The sequence below is a fragment of the Fulmarus glacialis genome, unplaced genomic scaffold (assembly GCF_000690835.1).
Source record: "Fulmarus glacialis isolate BGI_N327 unplaced genomic scaffold, ASM69083v1 scaffold26450, whole genome shotgun sequence".
NCBI lineage: Eukaryota > Metazoa > Chordata > Aves > Procellariiformes > Procellariidae > Fulmarus > Fulmarus glacialis.
In genome coordinates this window covers 1-19,331 of record NW_009189986.1, presented here as the reverse complement: position 1 = coordinate 19,331, position 19,331 = coordinate 1, and the positions used below count along the sequence as shown (strand labels likewise).

At 36.3% G+C, this 19,331-nt stretch overlaps 1 protein-coding gene across 1 annotated transcript in view; it reads right to left on the bottom strand.

Annotated features, from left to right (window-relative positions):
- Positions 1-13,180, bottom strand: part of LOC104071147 (brain-specific angiogenesis inhibitor 3-like) — a gene marked incomplete at its 3' end in the record, with an annotated part of 38,170 nt that extends 24,990 nt beyond the window's left edge. The window contains exons 1-5 of the mRNA XM_009584146.1: positions 13,061-13,180; positions 10,155-10,305; positions 9,529-9,598; positions 4,063-4,129; positions 1,798-1,883 (exon numbers count right to left, since the gene is read on the bottom strand). Coding sequence (XP_009582441.1) covers positions 1,798-1,883; positions 4,063-4,129; positions 9,529-9,598; positions 10,155-10,305; positions 13,061-13,180 — 494 coding nt within the window. The remainder of the gene's footprint in view (positions 1-1,797; positions 1,884-4,062; positions 4,130-9,528; positions 9,599-10,154; positions 10,306-13,060) is intronic.
- Positions 13,181-19,331: the final 6,151 nt, after the last annotated feature.

The following is a 19,331-nucleotide window of genomic DNA, read 5'->3' as shown; positions in this document are numbered from 1 at the left end:
TGAGAAATGAGTGACAATCCCCTTTCTGATGGAGATCAAATGCTGCACCAATTTCTGTGCCCCAAAGAGTGACTCAAGACTCTCCATCTGCCAAGTAGTATCAAGGAATGCTGTTGCCAAGCCACCATCTCATACTATCACAAAAGTTAAGATTGTTTCCCAATTAGAGCATCTACATGCTTTCCCAGAATAGCTGTATTGTTTCTGACAGAATAATTTCTAGTTCTTTATCCATTTACTTTAAAATAAAATGCCTCTTTACTAAGTTGCGCACTGTTAGAAAGCAAGTTATTTGTTTCATCAGGAAAGTATACTATAAGCAAATAGATTTCTATAGCTGACAACTGAGTAGCTGAAAAACCCCCGATGCAGTTAAATTTAAGCTTGGATATCCTTAGAACATGTACAAAGCCAAACCCATGGCTACTCCAACTCCTTAAATCACTGGAATTAGAGCAGAATGTGAATTTGAATTGGTGATTACTAAGTTATTACTACTCTTGAAATAATTTATGCAGTTTTATAATATTCTAGATTTCATCAGTGTTATTACACAGTTAAGAATGTTGATGGAGCAGTGTAGACAAAAATAAGGTTAAAAAATTGAAACTCTCTAATGAAAAAAGAGGAAAAGAGAAGAAACAAAATGAAAGCTTTTGGTACATATTTGTCAGAACAATGGTGAAGGAGCTGCAAACCAGAAAGATTTAATTGAATTAATATTAAGTGCAAATCACACCAGCTGAAGTATTTATCATAAATTTGCTTATCTAACCAATGAATTGAACTTACTAAGAATGCTACTGTTAGAGAAATGATAAAATAATGCAAAGTGAAGCTGTAATAAATTTACCCATAGCAGTAATACACAGTAAAATAAAGATATCATTGCTTATCATTGCTAGAAATGCAGATATTGGTGGTGTTAACTACATGCTCACCCAAAAGACAATACTAGAACATGTAGCTGTAAAAAACAATTATGCACAGTTTAAATATACTTTCATAAGCTTTAAGAAGGTGATGATGCACTTGTGAAATATTTTTCTCCAATATGGAATGAATCTGGGTTTGTTACTGCAGTGCTTCAAATCATTGTTATCCACTGAAAAACAGTTTCTGATACCACCACCGTCATAATCCTTTCTTCTCATGATAACAAACAGAATTTGAATATAAATGCAAGTAAATAATCAATAACACAATTTCCATTACCTTTTTTCTTTTTTTGCTTTTAAAACATGTTTCTTTACTTTGAAATTCTGTTACACTACTTTAGAACATACATCTATGTAGATATGGATGTAAGAACAAAGGCAAATTGTTCACATAGTCTGACAGAACAGCATTGACCTCAGTAATGAGTATATTACTGTAAAATATATTTTATGACAGTTTACACAAATAAGTAACATTTCCCACCATAGTAATTAAAGTTAACAGCTAGAGAAAAATAATTGGTTCCTTCAGTACACACAGTTCATAAAACTGTTTTCCTAACTGCAACAAGTTTACATGTGTGACATTCTTGTGAAACCTCCACCCAGATTTGTTTAATCCTCATTATTATTAACTTAATACTGTTGTACTTGTGTTTTATTATGTTTAGTTTGTTTAGTTGCATTCCCTCAGGATAATGCAACAACAGTTTTTGAGATGAATGGAATCTGTTAGACACACTGTTACACTGATATAAAAGTTCAAAGCATAATCAAAAGCATTTTTTGGTGAATATCTGTAATTGAAAATTGGTGAAACAATTTTAATATGCTTTAAAATAACCCAATTGTTGCTTACCCCGCTCTGTGTTTGAGCTTTTTATCTAGGATTCCATCTCTGGAAACAAGTTTATTAAATACCAAAATGCCAATCACCATGTTGACCTGTCAAACAGAAAACAAAGAGTTGATCTTTCAGTGCCTGAAAGAAAATACTTTATCCTGCTGTTCAGAAAAAGGCCCTTACAGGCCTGCAAAATGCCTTCTGTTACATTTCGGAGTATTCCATCAGAAATTGTGTAACACTGTCCCTGAGCACAAGAAAAGTGTATATTCTCAAATGGGTAACACATATACGCACATCGCAACAGGCTTATTTTTGAATCTTGAGTTATGCTTGGTATCAAGTTATATGCGTGCATGTCTGCTGGCCAGAAGCTTGAGTAATGTAGCTTTAATATTTCCTCGGTTTTAATTGCAATGATATATCCTATTCCAGGAAAACCACTGCATTTGAGTTGTGCACAAAGGGAAGAGCTAGTCAGAGCACACAATGACCATAACCGTGTTCCTTTTTAAGCATTTACGGTCCATGTGGGTGTCCCCACTTATGCAGAACCAGCTTGTGGTTTTCCATGTCCTCCTGCACATTAGTCATTGTCTATGTCATTCACCAAAATGCCAGTCTTGAGCCGTGTTTGACTACAGTTTCCATTTTTTGGTGGGCCAGATGGATGCCTGGGGTAGGTCTGTTTAGCTCCATTAAAGTAAACGGTGTTATGATCACATACATGGGTTGAAGACCTAACCTAAAAAAAAATCCAAATGTTTCAGCAGAGTTTGGCACACAATGGACATACTAATGGCATTTAATGGACAACTTAATGACTGTTATTATCAATTTGTATTATTGAACTCAATTCTATGAATCTGTCTCTGCATGGCCTGCAAAGAGGTAGTACCAAGTTTTGAATCTATTAAATAAATGTTCCTTATTTTTTTATTAGAAAAGGGTAATCCTTTTTTCCTTTCAAACAAATTTTTCAAGACCTGTGCCAAAACACCTAATTGTTGCCAGTCTGTCCTGCCAACTCTTTTTCAGCTTTTCTTATCACCTTATTTTCAGCATTTACATTTTTCAGCTGATGTTATATAATTCTTTTGCTTCGTACGCTTAGGCTTAAGCGGCTGCATGGAACATCTCCTTCCACAGCTACTAGCTAATGGTAGGGCAAACTGTGGCTGTGAACTTCAAACATCTCTGAACAAAGCTTGCCAATTACACAGAGAACATACAGTTCCATGGGAAAATTATGACTGTTTTTTTGTAAACATCCTTGGCTCCTCTATCATGACAAGGACTGTGAGTTGTACAAAAGGATCCTGGCTTGACTCCAGGCAATGATGAGACAAACTCTATGGGAGCAGTAAACATCTATTCCAGGAAAATCTATGTAGCTAAATGGCTATATCTTTGATGACTACTAAGACCAATTCCCTTTTGCAAGGGAAAATCAGACATAACCGGTGTTGATAGAGCTACCCTAATATAAAAGTAGTGGAGTGGAAAGAAGAATTAGATTCAAAATCTGTAAGGGGAAAATGCTAAATGAATTATTGTAAAAAATCCATACAGAGTGCAAAGCACATGACTGATAGCTGATGGCACATGTAGGGTGCAATTAATCTTACCCTAAAGTAGACACCTGAAATACTTCTGGTGGTTTGAGCCCTAAAAGTGTGTGTTTTTCTCCACTGACAGTGAAATATGGCTGGGATAACTAGCTTCAATGCAGAAATCTACATTGCAGATGTCTACAATTAGGCAAAGTGAATCCTACACCTAAATGCATTTCCAGAGATGTGGAAGATTAATACACAAACAAGTAACATTTCCCAGCTATAATGATTTTTTTCTTTGCCTTCAAAAGCAGTAGCCATGGAGAACTTGCTTGTTGGTTCCACTCCTTCTGTTGCTTCTGCTGGCACAGTGATACACTGCCAAGCAGCACTCTATCAAGACTGTCACTGAACTTCACAAGGCAGTGACAATTGTGTAGATGCTACTGACAATAACTCGGTGATGCCTGTAACAAGTTTTCTGTGCCACTAATCAGTACATTATTCTTTCACAGCTTACTGTGTAAACATGGAGAGATAGCTGGTGTAAAGAAGTGATACAATTAAATGAATCATGCATTCAAAATATTGAAGACATGTTAAACAATTCTGAGCAAAGTATTTAAAGCAAAATGTAATGCTACTGTATAGCTAAGCTTTTATAATTTCAATAGCACATTCCATCATTTCATATGAAAATACAGGAAATTATATTAAAGTTTACCAAGACAACAGCAGCTGCAGGTCCAACGAAAGCATAAAGTAGCCCTCCTTCAAGAGACAGCCAACAGCTGGAAAGAACATTAGAGAAGAACTAACACAAATTAAAAATAAGTATAACACATTGCCAAGAAAGCATTAATAATTACTACAGCATGAGATTCTTCTATGTATGATCAATCCTATGTATAGAGATTCATATGCACACACAAAAAAGAATTACCTTGTTGATATGACGATGTAGAGAATAGAAAGTTATTTCCATTACCAATTGTTAATGTTTCAAAAGTTTTAATGTGAATTATACATATACAGAAATGCCTAAAATGCATTAAAAGCACAATAGAAAGTAAGTTTGCAAATCTTTATTGAATCTCCTCTAACCATATATGATGAGTTAACTGAACAGGACTTGCCAGATAGGTATCTAGAAACATTTCCAGTTTACAATGTCTGACAGTTCTATACTTAAAGCAATGAAAGGTCAAGTACCTGTAACGTGGAACTTCAGAAAGAACAGGTTTCTATGTATCTTGTCTTATGTCATTTAAGAATTGCTATTAGAACTAGGTCTTACAGACGATATTCCCATTAAAGAAAAATAATATATGATCTAACTGTTCTGTATTCTCTGGAATATTTTGCAAACAATTTAAATATATATTTTAAAGCATCTGAAAACTGTATTTTTTGGTGAGCTACTAATCTTGCAGAGTTTGTCATACTGCATCAGGGCTTTCACTGAAAACCATCAGATTTCCAAACACAGAGCGCTTACAGAATCAAATTCTAAATATTTGATACACCATGATGTAAAGCTTTCCATATCTGTAAAAGATCAGGAGCTTCACACACTGAAGTAAATGCAGCTGTGCTATTTTCCCAGTGATTACACATTCAAAGAACTGCATGTTTATTTGAATGCATGATCACACCTACATATAAGAAAACTCAAGTATATGCGTTCAAATAATTTACTTGTATCTCACATCCAGAAACATTCACATCAGAATCACACATATCATCTTTATTTTCCACTACTCTTTTTGTGCTTTTGAAAATGAAGTAAATTAAATGCAAGCACATCATAATATTAATAGTCTGTTACGGCTGGAATTCTAACTGCAAAGAATAAAAGTGTTTCCTGTTGCAATGAAGCCATGTGAAATCTGCCACATGAACCAAACAGCATCAGTGTGCTAAATCCTGGAATGATAAATTGATGCAAATAGTTCATATCTGCTTCACTGTTAAAAAGGTAATACTTGTTAGGCTATTCTACATCCTACCTCAAAAAACAACTACAACAATAATGTTCAATTTATTTTTGTAATGTCAAAGAAAAATGCTTTCAAAATTTTCTGCAATTTTTCTTGCTATTTTTTCAAAAGCTGGGTTATTTATTGTGAGAGACTGAGAACATGGGCTTCTGAGAGGGGGGAATGTATGCACAGTGCATTTCGCTACCAGTATGAACTTTTAAACTTAGTGAAGTAAATTACAAAACACTTTATAAGTAGAAAAAGCAATGAAGCTCCTTGCCCATGGTTTTCTATGAGAAGAGTGGTAGAGTTGGGAGCAGAAACTGAACTTCTTCAATTCTGGTCCAGTTCTCCATTTGCTTGATCAGACTAGCTACAATATTAATTCTCCATCTATTTTTGTACTAAAAGCAATTTTCCAAATTTGGCTTTTGAGGGGGAGGTTAATATACAAGTTACTTCACTGCCTTGCAGTGCTTTAAATTAAGATATAATTTGAGCAACCTGATCTAGTGAAAGATGTCCCTGTCCGTGGCAGGAGGGTTGGACTAGATGATCTTTAAAGTTCCCTTCCAACCCAATTCTGTGCTTCAAAGATGACCACTCTGCGTAACTAAGACATGTAATTAAAATTTTCATGTTTATTGGGAGATAGAAACATAAGTTCATAAAAATTATTCATGTATTGTATTTGAAACATAATTTCAGCTACCTGTGCTGAAAAAAAGGGTCAACAAGTTTTTTTAAATAAAAAGAAAGCAGTCTACCACAAAAATCTTTAAAACCAAGGTAGAATTGTTCCCTCCCTTTCCCATGCCCCCAAGTAAAAAGGCTGTTCAAAAGAGTGACTTTCATTTAGAAGCAGAGCTGGAAAAAAATGTAGAGATTGTCCTCTTTCTTTACACAATCTAAATTTTCAACAATCTCAATTTTCAACAATGTGTGATGTGATTATTGCAATGTATTCAATATCTGCCAGTTGATGACTCTGAAATGCGTTTTTCCCCAATCTTTTCCTGTTGAAGACTTTCTGAAGACAGGTTCTCAGGTGCCTTCTTATACCGTAAGGCAGTTGTTGTCAATTTTTTACTATTTTTTCCTTCTTCTCTTCATTTTCTTTGCTCTGATAAATTTTTTCTATGCTTTATAGTTCTTTTTATTTTGTTCTCCTGTTCTGTCTTCTTCCTCCCTGATCCCCACATAGCAAAAAGCCATATAAATTTATTAGTATTAAGAGCATCCACTGGTTGTTTTATGGGACCATGTTACATGGTCATAAAATTCTGCTGAATGATGAAGTATCTGTAGACTTGCTCCTGTGTCCTGTACATTTTGTGTGTTGTTTGATGCTCTCCAGGAGAACGGTTCCTTCTCTTAGGAGAGCATGACTATGACAGCATTTTAATTTTTGCTGATATAACGAATTCCTGGAAGTTATCTGCACTGTTTATTAATATATAGCACAGCATGTAATCATGAGTAGGTCACGCAAGTTTATTAACTATAACTTGTAGTAGTGGTACTTTCGTAGCTCTGATTGTCTGAAGAGAGGTAGCAACAATATTTATTAGACTCACAGAAATAGTTGGAAAAAACAATCAAGCTTTCAGACACAAATCTTTTTCAGATATCCTGACATATCTAAAAACTTGTCACTCTGTTTTTTTATTATTTTTAGGAAATCCCTTCAGCTTCTGTATCTATATCAGTACAAGTGTCTGTGCGAAATATTTTTCATATGTAGTTTTAAATGTACAGTAAGATAATTGTCTAATAATTAGGACTGAATGAAAAAGATAGAAATCAGAGACTGTTGATCACAGAATTGGTTCGAGTGTGAACAATTCAAGCCACCCCCATGAGTCATATACCGTAAGAAACTGAGATCTGCTTCAAAGATCCTTAGGCCTTCTCCCTTTCCATCAATCTCTTCATATATGGGATTGGAAACAGTTTCTTCATTTTCACTCTTAATTTTCTCCATTTGAAACCTTCATTTTCAAAAATAGCATCTTACAGACCAGGAATAGTTTGCAACGGGATGCACTTCTGATGGCAGCATGTGTGTAATTGATTGCAGCCAAACAGGCCAAATATAGTGTAAGCAGTTAAAAAACTTACACAAGTGCTTTAGTTATGGGAAGAGGAGCAGGAGAGGAGCTCTGCTTTTACACCGCCCAACAGTTGTTATGGGACACAATTCTTTGCTGGCTTCTAGAGCGGGATAGCACATCAGCTGGTGATGGAAGAGGAATCTCCATTCCTTGCGTTCCCTGTTTTCCTTATGTAATTCTGATGTCAAATGCCAGAAAATGTATTTGCAAATAAGATGAGAAAGCTGCATTATGGTTCTGTTTGTCCCTTGTATACCTCCTTTTGTGCTTTTGTCCCATGGTACTGTGTCAGCTGATTTTGGACCCTGGGAGAGGAGCTGTTACATGTACAGAAACCTGCTCTTTTTTACTTTCCAGGTTACCCTTAATGAATGATTTGTTGCTTTGTCTGAATATTTCAGTATATCCTCTTTTAAAAATGCATTCAGCCCAGGAAGGAAGCAGGAAGCAACACTAACTAAAGCAAGTAGTCACACATGAATAATTTCGGTAGAGTAAATGCAATGGGATTGATCCTGCAAGGGACAGAGCTAAATCCCCAATGGGGTCTGGCATTGTAATCTTGTGATTTGTAATTCTGACAGCCTAAATGGTTCTCCAGTCCTGGTTCAAGGACTAAATAATAAAAAAGCCAGCAAGATGAGCACATATTAGTTAGAAAAAATGTCAGAGGAGTAGGTCCTCAATATAACTCCCAAAAGATGGCTAAGACCGTTGTTTCACTAATAATTGCCAGCTATACGTGCAAGATAAGCACTTCAGTTAGGAAAGCCATTCCTCATTAAAAAAATGCAAGATGCACGTTGTCACAATTTAAAACTAAAGAGCTCAGTGGTTAGAGCCGGTATTCAGGAGATTTGGTTTTGAATCCTTACCCACCCGGAGCTGGAGCGAGGGCCTGAAAAGCCTCCCCTGCCATGTGCCAAGATGGTAGGACACACAGGGCAGGGAGGGGGAATCCTGATCTCACTCAGTGATGATGCTGAGGAGAATAATTAAATATTCATTGAAGCAAGGACTTGACCTAACTCATGCACATCTCTGATGAATGCCCTCATTACCAGGCTACAGTCATATTTCCTCTCTTTCTGTCCAGATGCATACTTAATTTCTTGGGCAAAGGGAGGAAAGCTCCAAACAGGACAACTGAAGGAAACGCACTCTCGCATACATCATGTCTCCGTGGTCGGAGTGCTCTGCTGGCAGGTAGTTCCTTCTTCAGCAGGACACAACCAAAGGGCAGCCTCACTGAGGAGTGAATTTTCCAGGGTGCTAAATACGCACTGGAACCAGCCAGGTGGCTAAACATGAACTGTATTAATAAAATTAAAATGAAGTACACAGATCTCCTCTTTGTTGTCTCTCAAGTACAGCCCAGTCCAGGAAATGGGCTCCATCAGGCACTCCAGGAGAGAGGGTCAGCAGGACACAACCAAAGGGCAGCCTCACTGAGGAGTGAATTTTCCAGGGTGCTAAATACGCACTGGAACCAGCCAGGTGGCTAAACATGAACTGTATTAATAAAATTAAAATGAAGTACACAGATCTCCTCTTTGTTGTCTCTCAAGTACAGCCCAGTCCAGGAAATGGGCTCCATCAGGCACTCCAGGAGAGAGGGGATGGATGTGAGAGCTATTTTGAGATTTCTGTGGGGCTTTGGATCCAAGCAACTCAGGGGCATTAAAGCCGAGGTACATGCTTGGTGGGCAGAAACCTGGGTGTCAAAGAGACTATTGTCAGTGCAGTTTTAGACATGTTTAGAGGATGGCAAAGGCTATGCATAACATTTAACGTTATCTTTGGTAAATGTATATAAATGTTAGGTGTCTAAGAGGACCTAATCCTCACTGTTTGTAAAAGGCTTGGTACTTCAAAACCTCACAAGAAATCCAGGATCCCAGGCGCTTTGCTGAGCTCAGTCCAAGACCGGCATATAGTTTTCTCTTTGTTCTTTTGTGGACCACTCAGTGACTCTTAGGGCAGTTCCAAGTGTGAATGGATACTTATAGAGCCTTTAGACTATGCTATGTAATTCCTGATGGGTATGACAGTCTTGTAATTAAAAACATAATTTATCATTTCAGATTGACTTACTAGTGGGCTGTTCCATATCCTTTTGTCTTGGTAAAGCCTATTGATATTGCAACCACTAATGCTGGTAAGCCTGAAAAAAAACCCAAAACAGTAATAACAATTAGATGCTGAGCAAAATATTGCTGTTCTTTCTGGACAAAAAATGACAGGGCAAGCTAATGCAAAATGGCCAATTTTACATGGAATGAATCATTTAATGAAGCACAACGCTATTGCAGGATTTGTTTTTCTGAAGCACTGCAGAAGGACACTGTTTTCTGCCCATGGTGTACCACTTTGATGTAGCTAAATTACTGGTACATTTGACAGGTCTTAAAGGAAGAGGCTTCATGAATATTCAGTGAATGTTTTTTCTTGTTTTATTTTGATTTCTTGATATTTCACTACTTCACTGAAAATCTTCTGAAATGTTGTTAAAATGTATTTATGAAAGAATGCTAACATATACACCAGCATAGCTTAAGCTTGAGATAAAGTGGAAAGGCTCCTAACCTAGTTTTCTTTTCAATAACGTGCTGTCTACTATCTTCCAGGTTTACTGAAGAAAATTATGATATTCTCGACATTGTCGCTGCATTAAATGTTTCATTCCAATGATTCTAAGGAAATGAATTTTACAGACTTACCCCATCCAAGGCACAGGAAACGTTTCCTTATGAGCCGTGTCCTAATTTTTCCAGTAACAGCCATATATGACTGCCACGCTTCTGTCAAAACCCAACAGAATGAAGCTAAGAAGAAGAAGTGTAAAAATGCGGTGGTTGTGGTGCAGATGCCCTGCAGGGAGCAAAAAGAAGCTCATGCTGAATACTTAGGGACACTCATTTTTCTTTTCAATTCAAAGAGTTGTCATATTCTATCATCTTGACCTTTATCCTTAGCATCAACTCCCCCTTTATGGTGTGGTGGCCACAAAGAAAGAGAAAGAAAGAGAGATGGGGATGGCAGAAGAGGTTTTGACTGTTTTCGCAAACACTGAGTGTGCCGAGCAGAGACAAAGAACACAAAATAAATCATGCCATCAGATTTTTCTCTACACATTTACTTTGACCAGGGATCATCATAAAGCCATTGTGGTAAGGAAGTTACAAAGTTACTGATTATAAAATGTCACAGAGCTGAATAAAGAAAATGTGGGGATACAAATGCTCCTAATTGCCAGCTGTATTTTCTTTCCCTCCATGCAGAAAGATCCTGACTAAATCTAAATTTTAGGCAATAGGTTAAGTTTGATTTATTTGATTTTTTAATTTAAATCTTATAGAACATTAACCCATCGGAATATACTGCCTGAGATCTTTTTAGTCATGTTTAAGTATCATAACCTTAACAATTACCCTGGATATTGTTTTTATGAGTGTCAGTCATTTGTCATCTGAAAAGTATTTTGAACACATGCAGTTGGCTTTCTTTTGCCGCTGTAGTCCTTAATTACACTTGGCATTGTAGCTTATATAAATGAACTTCTTGGCGTAAATGATGATCTACCCTCCACGGTGTTGCTTAAAATGCCAGTTGCAGGCTATGAAATACAGTGTGCATTGTACCCCAGAACCAAAACCACACCAATAATGTTGAGAATATCCTTATCACAATTTATTCTTATCACAATTTGAAGTGTCAAAATTGTATCAAGGTTAAAAAAAAATATTTCACACACCCAACATTAACAATGCAAGATCGTATTTGAGAAATGTAGTTATTATTTTTATGATTATTTCTTTATGCAGCATACACATCTAATAGCTATCTTACACACATAAAATAAAAGGCTAGTCAATTTTTTTTACTAAAATCCCAATTTAGCAAATTATTTAGGGAGAAAATATGCAAGTTCCTAATTTTATACAGATGCTTGCATATATTGTTGAATCAAGGCTGATAGCTATAAAAATTCGGGAAGGTTAAGATATATATGACACCACACATGTTTTTTAGTTCATTGTATATTCCTAATTACTTTCAGGTCTTTTTGTTTTGAATTTTCTAATGCGTTAAGTTTCCCAGATTCTCATCTGAAATCAATTGTGTTGGTTCACTCCAATAGTTATCTCAAATATATAACTGGTAGCTGATATCAGCAGATATTAACATTAGCGGATATCAACCTCTGAACTTTCAAAAAGTTATGCACTTGAAGAGTCAAAACTTAATGATTTCATGTTATGAATTTACAGATGTGACAAACACCTTGTTTTGTAATCCTGGATCAAATTGTCTATTTAAGTCTGGGGGAAAGGGTTTTATATAATTATATGCAAGAGAACTATTTATTTTTAAAATGAGAGGAATGTAAACTGGAAAAAAACAGCAGATCCTGAAAACGCACTAGTCATTCCATCCTAGATTTTGCCATTGATTCTTATGTTTAGATGTCCCTAAGTTATGTGGATTCCTAAAATAGATCCTGTTAAAGCCTGACTAATAGCAGTATTTTCTGTATATGAAAAATAAATACTTATTTAAAATGAAAGCTATGCACAGAAACACACAATAAATATAATAGAAAATACGGAAATGTCCTTTCTTTTACCAGCTGGCTCATATGTTATGAATTCCCACTATGCAACTTTAATTTGCTTTTCTATCAATGTTTTTGTAAAAGCTAGCATGTTCTGTTGGAACAAGAATTTGGCAATAAAATGACTTTTGAGGAATAATACAGAATCTTTTAGGGAGAAACTGCATAGGTAAACCACAGTATTACCCTGAAAGAAGTGTGAATATACTATTTCCCTTATAAATAATGCAAATACAAACAAATTCTGATCTTTCTGATGAAAACATTGCTAACTCATGGCTGACTGAGTATAGACTGTAGGATTTAGTTCATAACTTATCCCCTGTATTGAAAGAAAGATAGATAATGATAATCTGAGACAAATGTGGACATGGCTGTTGTGGAAGAAAGAAATGTGATGAAAATGGTAATGATCATGTTGATCACAAAATCAGAAGACAGAAGCAAGTTTTATTAAAAGCGATCTGTGCTCTAGCTGGAATATATGACTGCTGATTATAACTAACTCTTCTGAATGGCAGACAGGGGTCTTGAATGAACACCGATGGTAAGTCTGTATCACTGATATAACAGTGTATTTGCATCACACACCATCAGAAAGATGCAAATCAGCCTCTAAACGTCACCTAACCACTGCTGTGGGATTGTGATGACAGAATCGTGTGCAGGCAGTGCTTGAAGTGAATTCAGCCTTCCTCCTTCCCCAGCCAAAGCAGCAGTCCTGGCAAATGAAACTCCCCTCCCCCAGGTAGAGCCATGGGCTCAGCATGGTTGACCAATAGCCCCCTGGAAATTTGGCTTTTATGTACTTCTGTATTCTTCCCCTTTGATAAACAAAAAAATAAACAATGCTGTTCTGTCTGGGAAAGCACTATGTCTGGGAATTCTATTTCCAAATAGGAACAAAAATTCATTTTCACCAAAGGCTGTTATTAAATGGGCCATTCAGTATCTCCAGCCAGGGAGCCATAATTTTAGCAAGTACTTTATTAGTATTTTTTCCTATCTCACCAGGTCGTGGACTACTCCCAATCTGTCCTTCTCCCTCTCCTCTTCTCCCTTATCAAAGGACCACGACCTCCCCTCACCTTGCTGCACATGCAGCAGCATCACTAAAAGCTCGTGGCCCATCACTCACAGAAAGCCGCAGTTGTGTCAACCTGTCTGCACCAAGAGATAGTGGTACACATCTTCCCCATTGCTTTAGGAGGAGATGGTTTCTATTTGTTTCTAATTCTAGTTTATTAAAACTCACTGAATTAATTACCTGTGCTAAGCACATGTCAACTTGCAACAAAATGAATTTTAACAGCCTAATTTATTCACTATTTCTTCAAGCTTCTGAAATTAAGTCAGCTCTGTTATTCTAACCTCTTCTTCCTCCCATTGCTGTTGTTCTCAGCTCCCCATATTTAATTCTGATTACAAGTGGGGGAAGGGAGCTTTTCTGTCCTCAGAACGCACAATTTCATGAGCTTTAATTGAGCTTCAAGTGTTTAGCTACCTTGAATATCTAAGTAGACCATTCATCCCTTTTTAATAAACAATATGCTACTGAAAGCAAGAGCTCATACCAGGTACCAAATTATTTCCTTCTTTCACTCTTGTAAGACACCCACTCTGAATGAGGGTACTGAAGCACAGCTGAGAAATGTAAAAAACAGTGCAAATTCAAAGCTACTTATTCTAGCAATTAATATTTTTAATGTAGTAATGATGAAAAATATAGAGAACATTTATCCATTTTTATGACCTACAAAAAGTAGGTAATAAATGCAACCTCAAAATAATAATTTATCATTATTTTTAGAGCATCTGGTTGTTGTTTTTTTTAAAATAGAACAGTGCTCTTTTTTAATAGCAGTGTGAACAGGTCTTCCACACAAAGACAAAGAGGGTTAAGTAAGGACACCTGATTTCTCTTCTTGCCCTGAAACAGGTTCTTTTTCCTTCAACAAACTAATTGCCTGTCTCTGGGTTCTGATAAATAGTATAAGAATCAAAACTACTGGAAAATGAACATGAAAAATGAAATCTGATTGGTGATGATAGCAAAATGAGTAGGGCTAAAATCTACTCAGCTGGATTATGTCATGAAGTAGAAATGAAAGCTAGTAGAAAATCCTTTGAATAATAAAATTTCTTGGAGGTTGACAAAAATCTTGCCCTTGATTTAGCTCTGAGGAGATAAGCCTAAGGAGATAAATTAAATGGGTGTTAATTTTATTCTTATGAAGTTCTGACCATGCACTGAATACACAAACAAAGACCACTTAAAGACCACAACAAAAAATAAATGAAACAAAGGACAAAAAAACCCAAAGAGAATGCAAAGAACGTAGCAAAGAGCAGAAATATAATTCTATGTCAAAACTGGTATATTTCATTGGCTTTTTGTGACTCTCAAGTCCTCAACTATAAAACAGTTTATCTTTTCCTTCTTTAAATTAAAAATATAAATTCATAAAGGAACATACGGCTTATTATTCTTTATTTGCATTTTTAAACTGATTTGCATAATACAGCACCTTTGTCTCAGGATCAGCAGACACTGTCAGAATACAGGGATCCAGTATACTGGTCAGATAATACTGAATTCTAAATTAAATACTAATTTCTAAAGTAAACTGCCACGAAATAGTAGATGGACTTGCAGAGGCTGTGGGGCAAAAAAGTAAGGGCTTGCATCTCAGGAGTGTTTTTCTGGAAGGGGGACATATTTTCAATGACAAAAAAAATACGGCAAGGAAGGCTGTCTCTTCGGTTGCAAACATATCTGAAAATGTTGGGATCTTAAACAGCTGAGAAATCATAGCTGTAGACTTTCAGGTTTCTCTTCCAGGATCATTAATATTACTGGCACCATAAAGCTTTGAAGGTACCATTTCATTTAAAAAATCCCATGTTCTTTTCTTTTGCCAGACTCAAGTACTGCTAACACCACTTGTTCAAGCAAAGAATTCAGGAAATCTGATACCCATATTGAAAATAGCACTATAGTAGAAAGAATTGTTCTAAAATAATGTTATTCATATTTTAAACCAATAGCTATGAAACTATTTACTTTAATTAAATTATAGACAAACTTTTAGATCTTCTAAAAATCTTCTCCGGTGTCCTTCAAAGTTGAAGGCTCAAGTGGTTTAACTTCATTACATTGTGTTCTGATATCCGACACGATAACTCAAAATAATTAACATTTGACTTCATGAGCATTTATGTGAAGAGATATGCACAGTTGTTTATTATACTGTAGGATTCTCTATGTGATACAAGACAACGTAACTGTGTAAGTATGGTAACTTTTACTTGAATTTTTTAGAGCAAGCTATTTTTTTAGTGCAACAGCAGTGGGTTTTGCGTAGTTATGTGATCTCCCCCACAAAGATAATGAGTGATAACTAAGGACACTCAATTTTTTGTTCTTCTACTCAATCATTTTTGTTGGTCCACAACAAGCAAGATGCCTTTCTAGGTTCTGATAAATAGCTTATAAGTTGTCTGTAAATGACCCAGTTGTTGTTCCTTTGGTTTAGTTTACAACTACAGTCTCACAAAGGACATCTATATCATCAACAGCACTGCAATGCCACAGGAAGATATTTTCAGTATCAAGTTTGATTTTTTTTTTTTGGTATCATGTGCAAATTATCACAACAGTTGCTAAACTTAAGGGCCACTACATGTGCCCAGTCTCACGGTGCAGTATAATTTGTTCAGCTATTTTGATTTAAGGTTTATTTATCTGTCATATCTTGTCTTCTCTTCTGGAGTTTGTCCTCTTATCTGACAGTATAACCCCAGTGATCCTAATGCAATATTAAGTGTGACTGAAAGAAAACTTATACTTTAAACTGTAAGTTTTGTCTGCATTTGCACTTTCCAGACACACTTTAAATATCTGTCTTCTTATTTTCACCTAAAATTTCTCTAGATGCTTTACTGACAGATTCAATTCCTGCTCCTCTTTTTCCAACATGTACCTCAAAGGTATTTCTGAAAATTACCTCTCTGTGAGTAAAACATTCACAATCTTTATTGACACTTACTTATGAAGATCAGTCAGAATGTCTCCCATTTTTTCCCAGGTGCAGGGTCCAGCAATAGAGATGCTTTCATATCTGATCCACTAAAAGTATACGGAGCCTTCTTTTTAGCTTCTGCCCTTTGCAGTTACTTTTCTTCAAAGTTCTCCATTGATAGTTGTCACCTCTATCACTCATATGAATAACCTCTGCACTTAAATTTGATACCGTATAGTTGTACTTTGGCATCCCTCAGTTAATGTCTATAGCGAAGTGCTGGTTTTTATCCAAACTAATTCCTCTGCTAGCCACTATTCTTCTCCAGACCTTATAATGCACATAGTACAAAATCATTCTATCAACTAAATGTGAAGGATAGGCTGCTGTTTTTTGGGATGGAAGAGAATTCATGAAAGTTGCTTGCTGCATATGCAAACCTTTCTTGTTCTGTTGTGTGGCAGAATCTGTCTACGCTAGTAACAGTAAAGGCATCCTTTATGCACTGGCATGTGATTCATGTTGCTAAATTGTGAGTGTGTTTCTTGGCACAGTCTTGACCTGGGCCAAAAAATGCTCTCCCAACCCATGCCCACGCACAGGTTGATGGAGAGCCTGGGCCAGGAATCCTGCCCAACGGTCAGCTTGCACACAACTGTCCTGCTGCCCTAGAGGTCTCTGTTGTAGTGGATGCAAGCCCTATTGTGCTAATTTGCATCGGGGCTATAGAAATATTTGTGGCTCATTTTGGTTATTGGTTAAGATAGAGGCAAGAAGTCCAGCTGGATAATTCATAACATGCTCAACGATTACTAACATATGAGAGAGTAAAACTCATTCTGTGTTGTTCACAGCATTCTCTGGAGATTGTCGGTGCAATGCACAAGTTTGTAATGTTTTAACTCAGAATTGCTTTCTTGGTGGCATGCCTACTGTAAATTGAAAGCCAGTTGGAAGACAGTTCTCATACAGTTTTCTTACGCTCATACTCATTTTAGTCTTCCTCCCGGTTTGGATTGTTATTGCTAGGTTATATTCAAGCAAATGAGCACAGCACAAGCAATATCATAGAACAGGTTACTCAGAGGCAATTTAATTTCTTCGATTACAAAACCTGGCAAGGGAAGCTCTTCCCTTTTTGCCTTTGTTCTGTGAACATATATATTTTTCTGGGCAGGCAGGAAATGAAGGATTGTTTACAGTATTAATTCAAAAGTCGGTGGAAAGAATCTCATTAATTTAAGTGGGCTTTATATTGTGCGTTACACCTATAGTTTAAGGGATGAAAGGTGCATGAGCAGAGGCTTGTGATCTTGCTTCTTATCCTAAGTGTTTTAAATGTTTACAAAGTATTGGATGAATATTTTTCTGGTAAGTGAATAAGGCCTAGTTCACATCATGAATTTATTCTTTTGGCTTTGACGTTAAACACTTTAAAAAAGGTAAATGTCAACTCTGCCAGGACAAAATAACTTAGTATTTTAACTATGTCCTCACATAAATGTGTTGTGAAGTTTATGAAGCTCAGAATAGCAGGTTTTCAGGCAGACATAAAAGAAAACAAGAAGCCCTTTACAACTCTGAAGCACAAAACCAATTCAAATACAAGTTTTTCAACTTCTTCCTCACTAATTAATCTCAAATTGCTATCACTGTGTTGTAATAGTGATGTTTCACTGTGCCAGAGAACACCCTTTCCAAGTTCTCTTCTTTTTCTTGTATTTGGTAATTTTTCTTCTCAGAAATCAACCCTTTTGAGTGTAAAGTGATCATGTTCCGTTCAAGTAAAAAAGTGAAAATGGCATGCTTTGTTAAAACAACTTCTTCGTTACTGAGCTATTGAGGAATGACAATTAAAAAATGAAACTGAAGGTGATGCTATCCTGAAAAATTACTCTATAAAAATAGCTTTGTGAGGTTTTGCATTACCAAGTCTGAAAGATTTCTTATTTAAAGATGGATAAAGTATAGATTTTTGGATAAAATATGGATGTGTTTTTTGAAATGATGGGCAAGCAAAATCAACCTGGTCTCTGAAAACCATTGAAGAATTGAAGTTCTTATGTTCTTGCACAGCATTGAGGGTAACAGTATTGTAAAAGCAGAACTGAAGGTGCAGTGTGAACATAAGGGACTGGACTGATATCGATGAAAGTGCAATTTGGCCTGAAAAGTCTCTGTAACTGGCTGTGACTCATAGGAAAAAAGAGAATGCATGCTGGCTGTCAGAGTGGTTCTACCGGGCTGTCAGAAACAATTCTATTTACTTGGGAACTATGCAAATTAAGGTGGAGATTATGGATGAATAATAAACAGGCTTCACTGATGTTATTACACTTTGGTTTTCAGGACAGTTGTTTTTCAGGAGCTGTTTTTAGACTCTGAAAATGCCATATTGGTTTTATGTTAAAATATGGAATGTGCAGTGTGCTCTTTTAAATGAAGACAAATGTTCTTGGCAGGTTTGAAGAGATATAATAACGAGACAACTGCATTAACAATGAAGCAAAAGCTGTTTGGCTATAACATACAACAATGTGCTGTATGTTCATTTCAACTTATTACATAAAGATACCCAGATTTTTAGATCTCTTTTTGGGTTTTTGCAAGTAGAAATACTTGGTTACATTAGCATACTAATGGCTATACCTGTTTGGAGAAGAATGAAGGATACAAGAGCCAACAGTCAATTAGAGTGATGAGAGACTCATGCGAGAGTGTTCCAAAGGTCCTGAGTCTTCCTAACTTTAATTTATTTAAAAGTTTACTGTGGGGCTGCGTGAGTAGCTAGGAGCAATGAGCCAGGATTGATAATGAAGGGGTGGCTGAGCTAAGCACAAGGGTTACGCATGAGTCAGCAATGACTGCAGCTAAAGAAAAGAGTAGTTCACAGCACAGTTGAGAAGAAGTTCCTTATGGAGTTCTGAGAAAAAAGAGGAGGAGGGGCCTGGGCGCTGACAAAGAATTGAAGGAGCTTCCTTGAAGAGATGGCATAACATAAGAGGGTAACAGAATGGATACTGATATGTTCAAGACAGTGGAGCCTGAAATGTGAGACTTCAAATTCCTATAGGAGGATTGAAGTGCAGCCAGTGCAAACTGATGTCCTTGTCCTGGTTTCGGCTGGGATAGAGTTGATTTTCTTCCTAGAAGCTTGTATAGTGCTGTGTTTTGGATTTAGTATGAGAATAATGTTGATAAGAAACTGATGTTTTTAGTTGTTGGTATGTATTGTTTACAGTAGTCAAGGACTTTTCAGC